The following is a 15994-nucleotide window of genomic DNA, read 5'->3' on the forward strand; positions in this document are numbered from 1 at the left end:
TCTGCCTCCAACTCCTCTTCTGTTTCCTCGCATGAGAGTCGAATGTAAACAACACCAAGAAGCCTAAAGGCTTCTTTATGCTACTCTGTTTTGACGGACGCGGACATAGGACCGCCCTATCCGCCGTGGAACGCCCTCTCCGAGCGCCTCAGAGAGCTTTTCGTGCACCTCTGATTTTTCTAACTGTCCGTGTTTATTTCGGATAGCCTATGGACAGCCCTTGGCTGTCATTGGTCCGCTAACGACATCATTTCTGTACGACGTCATTTCCAGACCTCAAACTTCCTGCTTCTTTCCCTGTGTCACAACAAACCCAAACACAACTATGATTTTACGATTAATGTGACGTGTGTGTTAAGCCAGCGGAGTTGTCCGGCTGACGGTGGCTGGTGAGAGCACTGACGGCATGTGTGCACGGTCACATACGGTTATAACAAGCTTTCATAATGGCGCTAGCATTACAGTACGGTGGTAACAGTGCAAAAACCCACTGTCACAACTTTAATTCCACTTCTATCATGACACTGTTTCTACAATACCGTCAGGTTAGAAGCGGGAGTCCCTGCTGACTGTGTGGAAGCTGGGGTTGAAGCTAGGTGAGGGGGAAGCTAGCTAGCTCCGTGTAGCTTCAAGCTACATGTAGCCTCAAGCAGCTTCAAGCTGTGGGATTAGCAACACAGTTCGGAAACAAGACCGGGGAACCGCTGCGCTAAGAAACGATTACATCAGCATTTTGACCTGCTGGGTGTCACTTTATTTTATTTAGTTGCCATCGTAGCCTACACTGTGTGTGAGGAAAGTGGGGAGTAAGTAAATAAACAGCGTGGACTTCTTCTGACCACTCTTGAGGTAGGCTTCTCCAAGCTTGTCTTCCGTTGCGCCACCTACTGTTCTGGCGGTGAATTGTTTTCAACACGTAGAACTATAGTGGGAATCGTCCGTCTCTTCGCGCGCCACGGACGGACGGATCTGACAAACACTTTTTCATTTTTGCTTTTCCGACGACTGTACGTCTGAAAACAATTCACGGCCAAACAGTAGGTGGTGCAACGGAAGACAAGCTTAGAGAAGCCTACCTCTATATGTGCGAAGAAGTCCACGTGTGTTTATCTTCCTGCTTATCTTCCTGCTCCCGGCTTTCTCCACACACAGTGAACGGTGGCAACTAACAGCAGAGCTGCCAACTTTTCGGGTTTGTCGGGGGTGACCAAAATTTTGCCGCGCACGCAACCACACACGTTGGTGGCTTAATTATCAGGGAATTGAAGTAATTTGACGTTGTACCCATGACTCATTCTGGTGGTTTGTTGGGCCCAAAGTCGTTGATAGGGGCGGCCTACTGGAGATGGACAACATTGGTTACATTCTGTGAAGCAATGACAGCTGAAGGTTCACACCCAGGAAATTTTGGTTTAAGTAAATGTTATTTCCTGCATTCTTGTGGATTTTTGGGTGGTATGCTAAAAATGTGCAATACCTGAACTTATTCTGATTCATGTTCAACTGATCATGACTTGTAGGGCCTTCTAGACTTGAGCTGAACATACAAACAGAAAACTATTGTTGTGCCTCAATGACTGTCTATGCACCACAATATAGCCTAATTAATAGACCTGTGTTTAAGAATAGACCAAGGTAGGTTGATTGACATTTTGATTACAATGGTATTCAACTAATTCTTAACTGAAACCTAACCTATATTGTTAATAATTGCCCACTGATGTGCCTACGCACGCGCGTGCCTACGTGTGTGTGTGTGTGTGCTTGCGTGCATGTGGATAGAAGGAAGTTTTAACATTTGGTTTTCCATGTTGGTTTAATTTAAAAACCTCAAACAAATCTGGAAAAATCTGTGATAAAACAACAAAAACGGTTGATTTTCAGTGCTTAAGAATTGAAAACAAAATTAAAATGCAGTTTGTAGTTCTACTGCATCTTGGAACCATATCAAGATACGTTTTTTATTATCCCACACACATGCACAGACATGCACAGGCACACTCATGCAAGGGGACATTTAACCTCTGCTTTTAACCCATCTGGTGCAAGACACACACAGAGCATTGGGCAGCCATGTACAGCGCCCGGGGAGCAGATGTTAGGGGAGTAAGGTGCCTTGCTCAGGGGCGCTAGACAGGGTAGGGAGAATCCTCTTGGATTTTTGGACAGATCAATCCAGGTTTGTCTTTTTGTTGTTTCTCCGTGGAGTCGAACCAGAGACGAACCAGAGACCATTTCTGCCCATAGTCGAAGTTTCTGCCACTAGTCCACCGCCTCTCCTCAATATGTACATCAATATATAACGTTCATTACTTAAATGTACAGACATGTAGCTGACATGTTGAGAGAACGTTAAAGTAACGGTGATCAATAACGATGGGGTCAATGACAAAGTAATGCAGAATATGTCACAAATGATAATCATACAATATCACACAAACAATTGAGGCCTACTTAAGTTTAACCTCATGATCACCAGCACCTTTATATTATTTGAGACATATTTTTCTTATTTTAGATATTTTTCACGATATTCAAGAGTAATCTGGAAATGTGTTGAAATATCAAAGCGAATTTCGCGGACCCCAATGCCGTCACGGACCACCAGGGGGCCGCGGACCCCCGGTTGAAAACCCCTGCTCTAGAGGAAGTAAAACTCGTAACATAGTTTCTGAAGATGAACCTGCGGAGGGATAATCACCGGTACAGCCTGCTCGACCCCGGTCGGCCAAGGCACCCCGAACAACCTCCGGACGCTTGGGTCTCGCGCTGCCATCCTCCCCCCCCCCCCGACGGCAAACATGCCCCCGGACCTCCACATCTCCCGAGGCAGCGGGCACGCGAGTGAGCGAGAGAGAGAGAGAGAGGTGCGCCGTGCTTCTCGGCCCAAAATCAGATTTTTTTTTTTGGCATGAGAAATTGGATGTGTGGCGTGAGTGCGTGTGAAATCATGCAAAAGCGTGTGTCACACGGCGAAAGCATGAGAGTTGGCAGCTCTGTAACAGACCTAAATAAAGTGACACCAAGCGGGTCAAAATGCTGATGTAATCGTTTCTTAGCGCAGCGGTTCCCCAGTCTTGTTTCCGAACTGCATTGCTAATCCCACAGCTTGAGGCTACACGGAGACAGCTAGCTTCCGCCCTAGTCAGCAGGGACTCCCGATGCTAACTACTACCCAGTGTTTGCTTCTAACCTGACGGTATTTGAGAAACAGTGTCATGATAGAAGTGGAGTTAATGTCGTGACAGCGGGTTTTTGCGCTGTTACCACCACAGTTAGCATGGTGGCTAGCAAGTTAGCTCTGTTATGAAGGTTTGTTATAACCGTATATGACCGTACACACATGCCGTCACTGCTCTAAAAAGCCACCGTCAGCCGGACAACTCCGCTGGCTTCACACACTTGTCACATTTATCGTAGAATCGTAGTTGTGTTTGAGTTTATTGTGATACAGGGAATGAAACCAGAAGTTTGAGGTCCGGAAATGATGTCGTTCTGAAATGCTGTCGTTAGCGGACCAATCACAGCCAAGGGCTGTCCCTAGGCTCTCCGAAATAACCATGGATAGTTAGAAAAATCAGAGGTGCACGAAAAGCTCTCCGAGGCGCTCGGAGTGGGCGTTTCTCTGTCCGTTTCTGTCCGTGTCAGTAAAGTTTAAGTTGAATGTAAACGAGAAGCCCATGTTGTGACGTAAGCTGGGAGCGGCTGCCAAGTGGAACTTAAACAATAAATCACTGAGCCAGTTTATTTGTCAGATGAATAATCTTCCTTGAGTATTTGCTGCTAAGTAAGCAGGACGCCAAGGTAAAGGAAAGTCAAAGGTAAGTGCTTTTATCACCAGCTGTTACATAACTCCAGTGTTGATGAAGCACTGATCCCAGTGAGGTCGAGCGGGGACAGTGTTTGAGGGTCTGTTTGTGTCGCCGTGGTAAAGCTCTCATAGAACACAACTTGAATCATAAAGCAGAGGGGGATCGGCGTGCAAGGGCAGATGTCCTGAACAGACATGGAATCATACATTATACTTCGTCTGTTTCCCCGTGATAACGAGTTAAATAACTTGAGATCACGATCTCATATTTTGTCAATCACTAACTGATGGATTACTTGAACACTCATGGATATGGGTAAGCCTATTTTTGCATTTGTTAGAAATGCTTTATCTTAAATAAGATTTTGAGGAAAAATCCTGATTGGAGAGAAATATGATGTGATGATCAAGCTCCTGCTCATCGGACAATGCTACACTGAATGCAAAAGTTGCTGTAATGATATAAAGACTTATGTCGTGATAGCAAGTTATTTATCCCGTTTCTCGGGTAAATAAAGGTTTGTTATCAAAAGATAACAGAGGAAATACAATGTATGAACCCATGAACAGTTCAGGCTTCCGTATGCTTCCTGATCATGCACAAGACTTTTTTAACTTATTCATTTTAACTCATTTATTCATGTACTTTATATTCAACTTCTGGAGTCTTTGGTTTATATCTACCTCCAACTGTGTGATCTGCCAAAAAATACATCTGGTTGTAAAATCTGAACATGAATCTGGTGAGTTTTTGAACAAAGTTTACATATTATATAATTCATGTCTGCCCTCTAGTGTTTGGAATGAGGAGCTGACACGTGAGTTCATTCTGTGACTCACATGTTACACCAAGGCAGATCCAGGGCCAGTTCGGAGCCAGTTGCTTATCTCAAACCAGTTCTTTGTGTTTCGACAGCCAGATCAACTTTTTCCAGGCACAGCTCTAGTTCAAGTTTTTTGTTGTGTGTTTAGTTTGATTTTGTCTCTTAATTCTGCCCCATTTTCTGTGATGATAACCAAACTTCAGTTGAAACTTTTTCCCTCAGGCTAATTTTTATTTCTCTTTCTTCCATTTGTTGTCCAATGCATCCATCAACATGAATAAGAGACATAACAAGGAAACATTTTGTCTCAATATCGCGGTTTATTCTCCAGTCCATCAATCCCATCAATCACTTACATATAAAGATGCATTTCATACATCATAAAATTAGCAATTATACATTTGTAAAGTATATTTACAATGTGTTCTTTTGTAAAATGATGAGCTACAAGCATATGATTGCATATTTATGTGAGGAAGCTAAGATAATATTGACTAGATTATAAGACCTTCTTATTGTGTCGCCCTGAGCTGGACATTCATGCAGTAAGGTTTGGGAGACAGGGTGACCCCGTAGACTGGAGTCAAGTCTGGCTCTCCTGCGTCCTGAGGCCAGACAAACTTGAACTTCCTCAGCAGTGTCACCAAGATGAGGAAGAGCTCCATACGAGCCAGACCCTCTCCCAGACACATCCGAGGACCTGAGACGTTACAAATAAAAGAAAAGACCTGAGAGTTTGATCTTACCAACCCAGTCTTAAAACCTCGCTATCTTTTTGGGTGGTTGGATTCGCTAAGAACTTTATTTTAGCCAACACTTTCCTTTTCAATTGTTCATCCATGATATTTAGCTAACTGTCAGTTTAGCTAAATATTATATTAAGTGTCTGTTGATGTGATAGAATGTTAAACACACAGCAGCTTGTTTGGTGTTTACCTGCAGAGAAAGGCAGGAAGGCCTCAGGTTTGAAAAACTCTCCCTTGTCGTTGAGGAAGTTTTCTGGGTTGAATTCATCAGGGAATTTCCATTGTCCCTCCTCTCTCAGGGCTGAGCCCAGGTTAGGGATGACCAACGTACCCTGAGGCGATAAACAACAGTATTTGAAACTTTTACTCAAGTAATGGTATGTTTTTTTTAACCATGTCTTATGCCACTTACCCTGGGAATGGAGTATCCCATGAGCTCGGTGTCTTTGGTCGTTGAGTGGACGATGCTGAGTGGAACGATGTTGCCTATCCTCTGCACTTCATGGATCATAGCCTGGATGGAAACAAATATTTTAGCGTCATGTTTTTATAGTTTTTCTGACTTGGGACAGAGGATCCGACACAGAAAGTAAACGTTAACTATGGATACCTGTCAAAAATATCCTGAAAAAAAAAAAAACTAAGTTTTGTCAAAGTGGATCTTACACCATGTGCCATTAACAGACTGTGTCCTCCTTTAAGAAATGTGCCTTATTGATGAATCATCACAAGAGAAATGTGTCTGAACATATACCTGTATGTATGGCATGTTATGTCTGTCGTCATACGTGACCAAATGCTTCCCATCCAGCACCTCGTCTATCTCCTGCTGGCAACGCTCTGAGAGACAAATTCTTCATGTTAAAAATAATAACATTTCATCAAATTAAATACAAAAGAATGTATATCTTAAAACACAACATTTGAAGGACGTAGTGCATCAACATTAAAAAAGAGAAGTCACAGAATGAAGTGCCCATTTCTCTTTAGTGCTATAAAAACTACCGTGGCTCCAAGACTCCAAGTGCTTGCAACCCTCTTAAATGTAGTCTTTGGTTCAAGCCCATTTTTAGGACTAAAAAAAATATATGTATATTACAAGAAGCAAGTTTCAAGTCGGCTAAAGTCAATTTTTTTTTAGGGGGAGACCAGAAACTAGAAAGGAATGAGTTTTACAGCAGGACTTTGAGTTATATGATTGTACATAAATTATATAGTCTATGAAGCTAAGATCATAATCTGAGAGAACACCAGGAAAAGAGTTAGAATTCGCAATGTGTTGAAAGCAGTTCTCCCATGTCCCCTGGGGTGACACGCTGGGGAGTGGCGGAACTGTTCAGCAATGCTCACCCAACATATATATTTGGAGACAGAGCTGTGTCCACGTGCTGGCCAGTGTTGTGGAGTAACGGAATACATATACCGCCGTTACATATTTAGAATACAAATTGTGAGTAACTATATTTCGTTACAGTTAGAGAGTTTAAACTGCTGCTGCTCCACTGACTATAACAATGCCGCATTCCTACACTTAAAAAATGCAATTCAATGTGGAAGTAATCCAAGTACTCAGAATACGTTACTCAGATTAGTTAATGTAATGGCATACGTTACAGCTTACATTTTTGGGCATGTATTCTGTAACGGAATACGTTTTGAAAGTATCCATCCCAACACTGGTGATGACAGAGGTAAATCCTCACATGGGCACATGTATACGAACCTTGTACGTGTGGGTAGGCCATGAGGTAGAGGAAAGCAGTGAGCAGGGTGTTGGAGGTCGTGTCAGTTCCAGCAAAGTGAAGATCAAGGGAGTTCGAAATGAGTTCTTCCTCTGAAAATGGAGAATCCTCACTGACTCTCTAAAAACGAAGAGTGATTGTTTAAAGATTAACCAGCACACACACACACAGACTGATAAGAACCAGCTCATTTTGTGAGCTGATAGTTAGAGTGACACTATGCAAGTTTTTAACCTCACTATATGAGCAAATAGCTAAATTGCAATATATTTCCTCTTTGGTGCATCATCAAATTGATAGGTTTTGCATGAAAACCCCTTATCATGGAGACATGGCGCCAACAGAATTAATACCCAAATGTGACTGCAGAGGGCGCTGTAGCTCTCTAATAATTACATAATGTTGCTTTAAGTTCCAGGCGTTATCAAAAAATTATCAAATTCAATATTAAACCATTTATTTAAATCAAGTATAACATGTAAGTTCACACAAACACACACCTTGTCCAGTTCGTCCAGATAGCAGTCAACAAAGTCCCGTGGATCTCCAGGAACTCTGGTTTTCTTGTGCTCGTCAAGGAATTGACGCAAATATTTCACAGCAATCTGATAAATATAAGATGGAAGTTGTATGTACACTTCAGCATTAGGATTTTAAATTGTTCACTGACTGTATAGAAATGTGTAGGTAGAGAAAAAAAATACATGATTGATGTTCATATCCCTTTTTTAAATGTTCACATCAGTGTTACAAATATTTTCAAGGCCCAGTCAACACACCTGAAAATTTTCAAAGGCCTTGACGAACGGCAGCGGCAAGTTACGAATCAGTGGAAAAGAGTCGTACATCTGTAAAAAGGAAAAAATGAACAATCATTAGTGTTGGGACAGTGTTTTAGTGAAAACAAAGCCTCCTCGGCCTATATGGGTAGTCAAAAGCATGAAACCACATGTTCTTTGTTATGGACAAAGCCAGAGCACAGGGAACTCACTCTCCCAGGATTCCTCAACTTCACACAGAGGTGTGAAAAGCCACAAGGGTCAACTCCTATTGGTCACTCTGGACCCCATGAACTGTGAGGTCCCAGGCCAATATAAGGCAAGTTCTCCGCCTCTTTTATCTCTTTGCTACAATCCGTCTGAGGGTGGAAGGCTGCCAGCCTCTCTTCCTAAATCGCAGAAGGGAGAAGCCTGATTTCTCCAGCTCGTATCTTCTCTTCGCATCCAACTCTTCAAGAGGAGCAAAAAATGTGCAGCTTCCAGCTCATCTCACCAAGGAAACCTCCTTGCAACTCAAGCTCTACCAAACTCCGAGTAGTGACTCGATGTCCTGTAGGCAGTGGTGTATAAAGTACTTGAAAGCCATACTTGAGTAAAAGTACAGATATCTTACTTGAAAGTGACTACGGTTAAAGTAAAAGTCACCCGTCAGAAAATGACTTGAGTAAAAGTCTCAGAGTTGCTCATATTAAATGTACTTAAGTATCAAAAGTATCTGATGTTGGAATGTACTTAAGTAATAAAAGTAAAAGTACAAGTATCAAAAATAGTAGTAGGCCTATACAGACACAAAACAACCCAAAATTCTTCAGTTCAGGATTTATTTCAACTGACTGAAAAATTATAACAATACTATATATATAATGCATAATTTTACAAATTTTTAACTTGAGATGCTGAGGTTAAAAAAGTATTGGACAAGTGCATCTGAACTTAAAGAGACAACAAATAATCAATACAACAGAATAAACAAGTGCCTCTTGATTCTATCTAAGAACACTAATAGACCTGCCACTAATAGACCAAATGAACCTTTTGTGTCTATTAGCTGTATTGTGTAACTGCCTGGATGTTTACCTGCCTGTATACCTGCCCACCAGCTTGTCCTCGCATCTACATGTAAGCCTGTTTATTTATCATTAGACTATCTTCACTGAATGGGCCTGCGTTTGTGTTTGCATTTGTTTCCAGCAGGCTGACAATACACCTGTAGGGTATCTTGCCTGTAGGGACGACAAAGTGAAGACACAACCCTGCTTGAAGTTGTACACATTAGCCAGTTTGTACAATACATATATAAAGACTCAACAGCTTCTAAATTGTGTTGAGTCAGCACAAAGGGCGACTAAGGATTGGAATTGGCAATATTTAGATATATATTATCTTTGCAAAAATTATATTGGCATTATAATGAGTGGAAAACTGGGCCTGATTACCCAGGGTTCCATTTGGCGAGGTCCGTTAAAAAACCTGAATTGTGTGCGTGAATATGCAGTAGTCCACAACACAGTGTTTGTTTTTGGTTGTGTTGGCTGAAAGTTGTTTTCGCGTTTGCTTAAATAATTGGTTGTGTTGTTTGTTTTTCCATCTTGACTTGTTTTAAATCGGTTTGCTTAGTTTACGTGGACGTGTAAAAGTTAAAGTTAAAAGTCGTCAGGAAAATAAATACTCAAGTAAAGTACAGATATGTGAAAAATCTACTTAAGTACAGTAACAAAGTATTTCTACTTTGTTACTTCCGACCACTGCCTGCAGGAAAACTTTAACCAGCTAAACAGAACCGCGAAGGTAGAAACCACACAACCAGCCATGAAGACTTCACAGAATTGCGAACTGCACAGCAACTTCCTTTTCCCCTTTCCACGGATGGGTAACACAATTGGGCTTAATAATAATACTAGGCTAAGCAGGACTATTTATTCAATTCTGTGTGGGGTTTATCAGTTTGATTTGTGTTTTGATACTTTGGTTATAAGTTATTCGAAAGTAATGTCAGTTTTTTAGGCTCTTCACAGTCTTTCTCTGCATTCTACACTCTTTGTCTTACTTGGCACAAACACACACACACAGACACACGCATAATCCTTCACCTAATTATCTCTGCTCCCACTACCGGTCGTAAAACCACTTCAAAAGGGGGGTGCGTTATCTTTAGGTTGGCAAGCGACCATTTAGAAAGCATACTGAGGAAGGTGTTAACGTCTGGCCAGCCGCCATCTTGGGAAGCACGCAGACTCACTTAGACACACACACTCACATACACATTTTTGTTTAGTAAGTACCATTAGTTATTTGTATTTGTTATACTTTATTTTATTCATAATAAATCTTTTTCTTTCATAAATGTTCTTTCATTAATGTTGCATAAGTGAATTTTGCCAACTTCTACACTGTCAAGAACTCCATATCCTTCAACTTAGCTTACTATCTATATGGTAATTTTGGTTATAGTTATTCATTTTATTGTTAATCAGAGTTCCAAATTTGTTGTTAGTACTTTTATGAGACTTAATCAATAAATTGCCATCTTTTTCCTTCCTTTGAAGGCTGGTGCCCCGAGGTAACTTGAATCAATTAAAGTTATGATGTAATATTATTATTTTTAATATTTATATTTAATTTATATTTATTGAATGAAGAAAGGCACACCATTTTATGGTATCATGTATAATGCATTAGAGGTAACGCATTATTGCACAACATTAGTTTCAAATCTGAATCCAAATGTGCAGATTCTGCTTCGACACTCGAAACAGAGGATTTTAAATCTTGTATATTTCTCTATAATGGGAGGAGAAGTACTGCTGTAGATAACTCCTTGCAAGTGTAAGTTATTTTAGTTAGAAAACACCATCTCATGCCTAACAGGTGGTGGGGGCAGATTGGTCCACGTTCCATCCACTTACATGGCAAAATCAGGGGTTATGACCTATACTGCAACCAGCCACCAGGGGACCTTTGGCTGTCATGTTGTACATAATTGTCTATAGCAGTGGTCCCCAACCCCCGAGTCGTGGAACAGAAAGAATAAACAACTTACATTATTTCCGTTTAATTTATAATCTGATGGCGTTTTATTTTGAAAAATGACCGGATCCTCTTTGTTATGACTCATGCTTTTTTGTCGGACTAATGTCCGACAAATACCACACGGTATTAGTCGGACCCATTTGTCAACAAACCAGGTGAATCCAACATGTTTGTGCAAGAAGAAGATCAGCTGCTGGAGATCGCAAATGACGGCGGCCTTAAAAATATGTCTGAGAAAACACCTCTGCCGTTGTTCTGAATTAAAGTCACGGCAAAATACCCTGAGATCGCCACAAGAGCACTAAAAACTCTGTTTTCATTTCCGACATCATATCTGTGCGTAGCGGAGTTTTCTGCTGTGACGGCAAACTAATTTACCATGCAATAATTCATTTGAGGCTGTGTATTAACAATTCGTTAATTTCGTTAAATGTAAAAGTAATCTTCCAATGTCACCAGAGGCCGTACCAGAGGGCCTCCTTAGTGAGGGTCCGTAGCCACACCTTAAAGGCCGGTCCGTGAAAATCTTGTCTGACATCTTACTGGTCCGTAGCGCAAAAAAGGTTGGTGACCACTGGTCTATGTTCCAAACAGCTTCTTCACCTCGGACTAGTGGAGATTCCCATTGAATACCATGACCTGAGTGACTGGGAATCTTCAGGTGTACAGAGAGAGAGAGAGAGAGAGAGAGAGAGAGAGCACTCAAACTCACCATCGCCCAGGGTCCGTTTGCTATCTTGGCGTTTTCTCTAAAAACCTGAACGATCACTTTGATGAACTTGTCGTCGTACTCAAAGCGAGTTCCGAAAAGAACCTGGCATATGATGTTGGAGGCCGTGTTGTAAACCAGAATTGCAGGATTCACTCTTTTGCCTGTTAGACATGATGCAAACGTCAGTGTTAAAAAAAAGACAAGAACAACAGCACAGCAAGAAACACAAACAACAGATTTTAGTGAGGACGTAAATGGAAGATCTCGTTCAGCTGCGACTGACACAGGAGATCGTACCCACTCGTCAGAGTTACAAAGAGGGAGAACAGTGCTTCATGTTTTAACAGATAACACACCAACGTTTTTTTCCATTGCCTCCACAATGTATTGTAGCTCTCCATGGATCCTGTCCGCCATTGAATTCTTCCCCATACCAAAGTTCCTCAAGGTCCCCAGAGCGAAGCGACGGTGATCCCTCCAGCTGGGGCCAACGTTCGCCAGTAGCACGCCTACGACAGAGAAGAGCACAGGGCGGCTCATGACTTTGCTATAACGTGCTTTCAAACCTGAGACATCAAGTAGTGGATTCACGAGAAACAGATATGTCATATTCATTTAGAGTATACAACTGAAGTCCCACTATATAGACACTGACTACAGTGGAAGCACAGAAGCTGTCCAAGATAAACTGAGAACAGTAATGTCCCTTTAAATCTGACCTTATGGACGCCACATTCAAATGAAAAACTCTTTGGTGTTAACATCCACTATCACATCGGGATGAGCCTCAAATGACAATCATAGACCATCATGCGTTTCCCACCTCTCCTCTGGAGGACGTCATTCACAAACAGGTCATCAGGTCGTCCAGCAAAATCAATCCCCTTGGTCACCAGAGCCTCCTTTATCGCACTCTGCCCGTTGAGGATGACCATCGGTTTGGGGCCCAGGAAGAGGCTGTAGACGTCTCCATACTTCTTCCTCAGCTGCCACAGAACAAGACGATGATTTAATGATGATTTAATTATTTTCCTGGCATAAATGGGTGAATAAATACAAAAACAAAATAAACAAATATCGGTAAGGCTATCGGCTATATTGTTGTTCTAAACATCGGTATCTGCCAATAATTTCGATATCGGTGCATCCCTAGTATATATATATATATATATATATATATGTTGGGACATGGTCTTTATGAAACCACAGGCCTACTCTTCGACCTAAATGTGTAGTCAAAAGCCCGCGAAGGCAGAACCCTTACGACCAGTCTGCAGTTTGGAGACTTCACAGTACTGCAAACGGAACGGCAACTTCCTTCCTCCCTTTTCCTCGGATGGGTAACAAAACCGGGCTTAACAATTATACTAGGCTAAGCAAGACTTTTTATTTGATTCTGTGTGGTGTTTATAAGTTTGATTTGTGTTGTGATATTTTGGTTTTAAGTTATTAGAAAGAGCACCCTGATTTACATCGGCACTCACATACACATCTTTGTTTAGTCAGTACGTTGTGAGTAATTTGTGTTTTTATACTTTATTATAAACATAATAAATGTTTTTCTTTCACAAATGTTCTTTCACTAATGTTGCCTAGGTGAACTTTGCCAACCTCTACACTGTCAAGAACTCCATATCCTTCAACTTAGCTAACTATCTAAATGGTAAATTTGATTATAGTTAGTAATGTTATTGTTAATCAGAGTTCCAAATTTGTAGTCAGTACTTTTATGAGACTCAATCAATACATTGGCTTAGGGCTGGGCGATTTTTTTAGATCCCGATTCGGGATCGCGATAAAATTTTGATCGATTTCGATTATCTCCTCGTGACATGTATTCGATCTCACGTGGCAAAAGTAAGCGCAACAACAGTGTCGGAGTCTGCCGGCTGCCGTCTGCAGTTAGGACACGACACGCCCCCTTCCCATCGTGAGAGCTGCTGCAGTTGCGAGAGAGAGAACAAGAGAGAACGAAGTTGGAAAAAGGAGAAAAAAGAGTGAAACTGAAGTCGGGGACAGCGAAAATAATGCCGAATGTGAGAGCGACATCACTACATCACCCGGAACCGAAGACATTGTCGAAAAAAAGCGTAACGCGACGTCAGTTGTGTGGACGTGATTTGGATACGGCTAAAAGGACGAGGAGCAGACGAGGCCTGTCTGCAAAATATGCCGGCGGTCGGTACCAGCCAGGACGGGAAACACCACAAACCTTTTCAATCACCTGAGACGGCTCCATCCCAGTGATTACACAGAGAGTTTGACTCTGCGGGCTCAAGTTTGCACGACACCAAACAAAGAGACAGGCAAGACCACTACGTCTCCCGTTAGCATCGCTAACGTTAGCGATGCTATGTTAGCAAAACAACAGTCCATCCAGTCGTGTTTTGCAGCCATTGCCCCATATGAAAACAATCGAAGCGGGGAAAAAATATAACGAACGCTATTACTTATTGCTTAGCTACAGATATGATGCCCCTGAGCGCAGTGGAGAGGGACGGCTTCAGGAAACTGATCAAAAACTACATATCGTGATAAGATTCGAGATCGATCAATATGGAAAAACATATCGTGATAACATTTTTTCCCATATCGCCCAGCCCTACATTGGCTATCTTTTCCCTTCCCTTGAATGGTGGTGCCCCGAGGTAACTTCAACCAATAAAAGTTATGATTTAATATTAATATTTAATTATTAATATTATATATTTTATTTTGAAAACCATATTTATTGAATGCCGATAGGCACACCATTTTATGGTATCACTTTTAAAGCATTATTGCACAACATATATATATCACAAAACTTTAAGTGGAGTTACCTGGTCAAAAGGATTGTTTGGCATGGAACATAGCAAAACACTGACAGCATCAAGAAAATATTTGAAAAAAATATTGAAATCATTGACATTTATAAAGAGCACACAAAAACGATGCTAACAAATAGTTTAAAAACATTCCAACAGCTAAATCTAGCAACAATGACTAAGTTAGAAATAACAAACAGGATGATAGACGGTTCCAACAAAGACTTACGATGAATGTGTCTGAAACCGTAACATTTGTCTTTCACGAGTCTTGACCTGTATGTCATGAAGGAAACTGCCTGCACGGCAGGTTATAGGATCGGAGAACCCAAATCTAGAGGCACATTAAGATAGGAAGTTGTAGTGAAGTAATTAGAGGACAAAAATGTGGCTTAAATTCCCAGCAGGCAGAAGACGAGAACTGAGAAAAGCCAATAACACTGAAAAACACCAGGCAACAGGACAGAATTAAACCAAGTCTGATTGAACAGAAGAAAACGTGAACAAAGGGACGACTATGTAGCACAGAGACTGAAGGAAGGGACGACTGAACACAGGGAAACACATCAGGACCGAGCAAACATTCACAGAAACTAGAAACAAGACAAAGACAGGAAGTAAAAACTACATCGTACAACTATTTGCACCATATCTCCCCTCTCACCTACATGCATTGAACTGATTGTAAGCATTCAAACTCCTACACTCCTGGTTGTGTGCCAACTCTGTACAGACAAGGAGGTTTATTGTTTCCATTTGGTTCTTTTATCCGTTTAGTTTTATTGCATTATTGACCAAAATCTGTTTTTTCTATGATATGTTATCTTGAGTCATAAATCTTATTCTGTGAGGCAGCTTTTAACTTTGGAAACTTTTAAGAGACAAAATGGAAAAATTGCTTATTATTATTATTTATTCATATTGATACAGGAGGAAAAGCATTTAAGTAGTAATACTATGCAATAAACATAACAAGTTAAGGGATATTAAAGAGCAGCGTCACTGATTTCAGTGTTTTTCTTACCCTATCAAAGTCCTTCAGAGGATTCTCCAGGCTCAAATGTAAGAGGTTCCCCAGGACGGGCAGGGCAGGGGGTCCCGGTGGGAAGTTCTTGGGCCTCCGGGATTTCAGTTGAAGGATGATGAACCCAACGCAAACGACCAGGAGGATAATAGAAACGAACATGATGGCACAGGTTGCACTGAGAGCTGCTGGACTCGCTGTGAGCGTGAGACACAGATCGTCTCTGAACTCTGCCTCCTCCTCCTCTTCTGTTTCCTCGCAGAGTTTATTGTAAACAATACTGAGAAGCCTAAGTTGTGACGGGAGCTGTGAGCGGCTGCCGAGTGAAATTAAACAATAAATCACTAAGCCAATTTATTTGTAATCTTCCTTGAGTATTTGCTGCTAAGTAAGCAGGAAATCACAGTAAGGGAAAGTCAAAGGTAAGTGCTTTTATCACCAGCTGTTACATAACTCCAGTGTTGATGAAGCACTGATCCCAGTGAGGTCGAGCGGGGACAGTGTTTGAGGGTCTGTTTG

At 41.4% G+C, this 15994-nt stretch overlaps 1 protein-coding gene across 1 annotated transcript; it reads right to left on the minus strand.

Moving 5' to 3' along the window:
- Positions 1-4935: 4935 nt before the first annotated feature.
- Positions 4936-15637, minus strand: LOC133008747 (cytochrome P450 2F2-like). Its single transcript, XM_061076021.1, has 11 exons — positions 15476-15637; positions 12468-12630; positions 12001-12153; positions 11645-11805; positions 7903-7971; positions 7624-7728; positions 7105-7243; positions 6136-6221; positions 5794-5895; positions 5572-5713; positions 4936-5335 (listed from the first exon to the last, which is right to left on the minus strand). The coding sequence occupies exons 1-11, from the start codon at positions 15635-15637 to the stop codon at positions 5148-5150; spliced, it is 1470 nt and encodes a 489-aa protein (XP_060932004.1). The 3' UTR covers positions 4936-5147.
- Between the last annotated feature and the right edge of the window lie 357 nt (positions 15638-15994).

Source organism: Limanda limanda, chromosome 8 (assembly GCF_963576545.1).
Source record: "Limanda limanda chromosome 8, fLimLim1.1, whole genome shotgun sequence".
Taxonomy (NCBI): Eukaryota; Metazoa; Chordata; class Actinopteri; order Pleuronectiformes; family Pleuronectidae; genus Limanda; species Limanda limanda.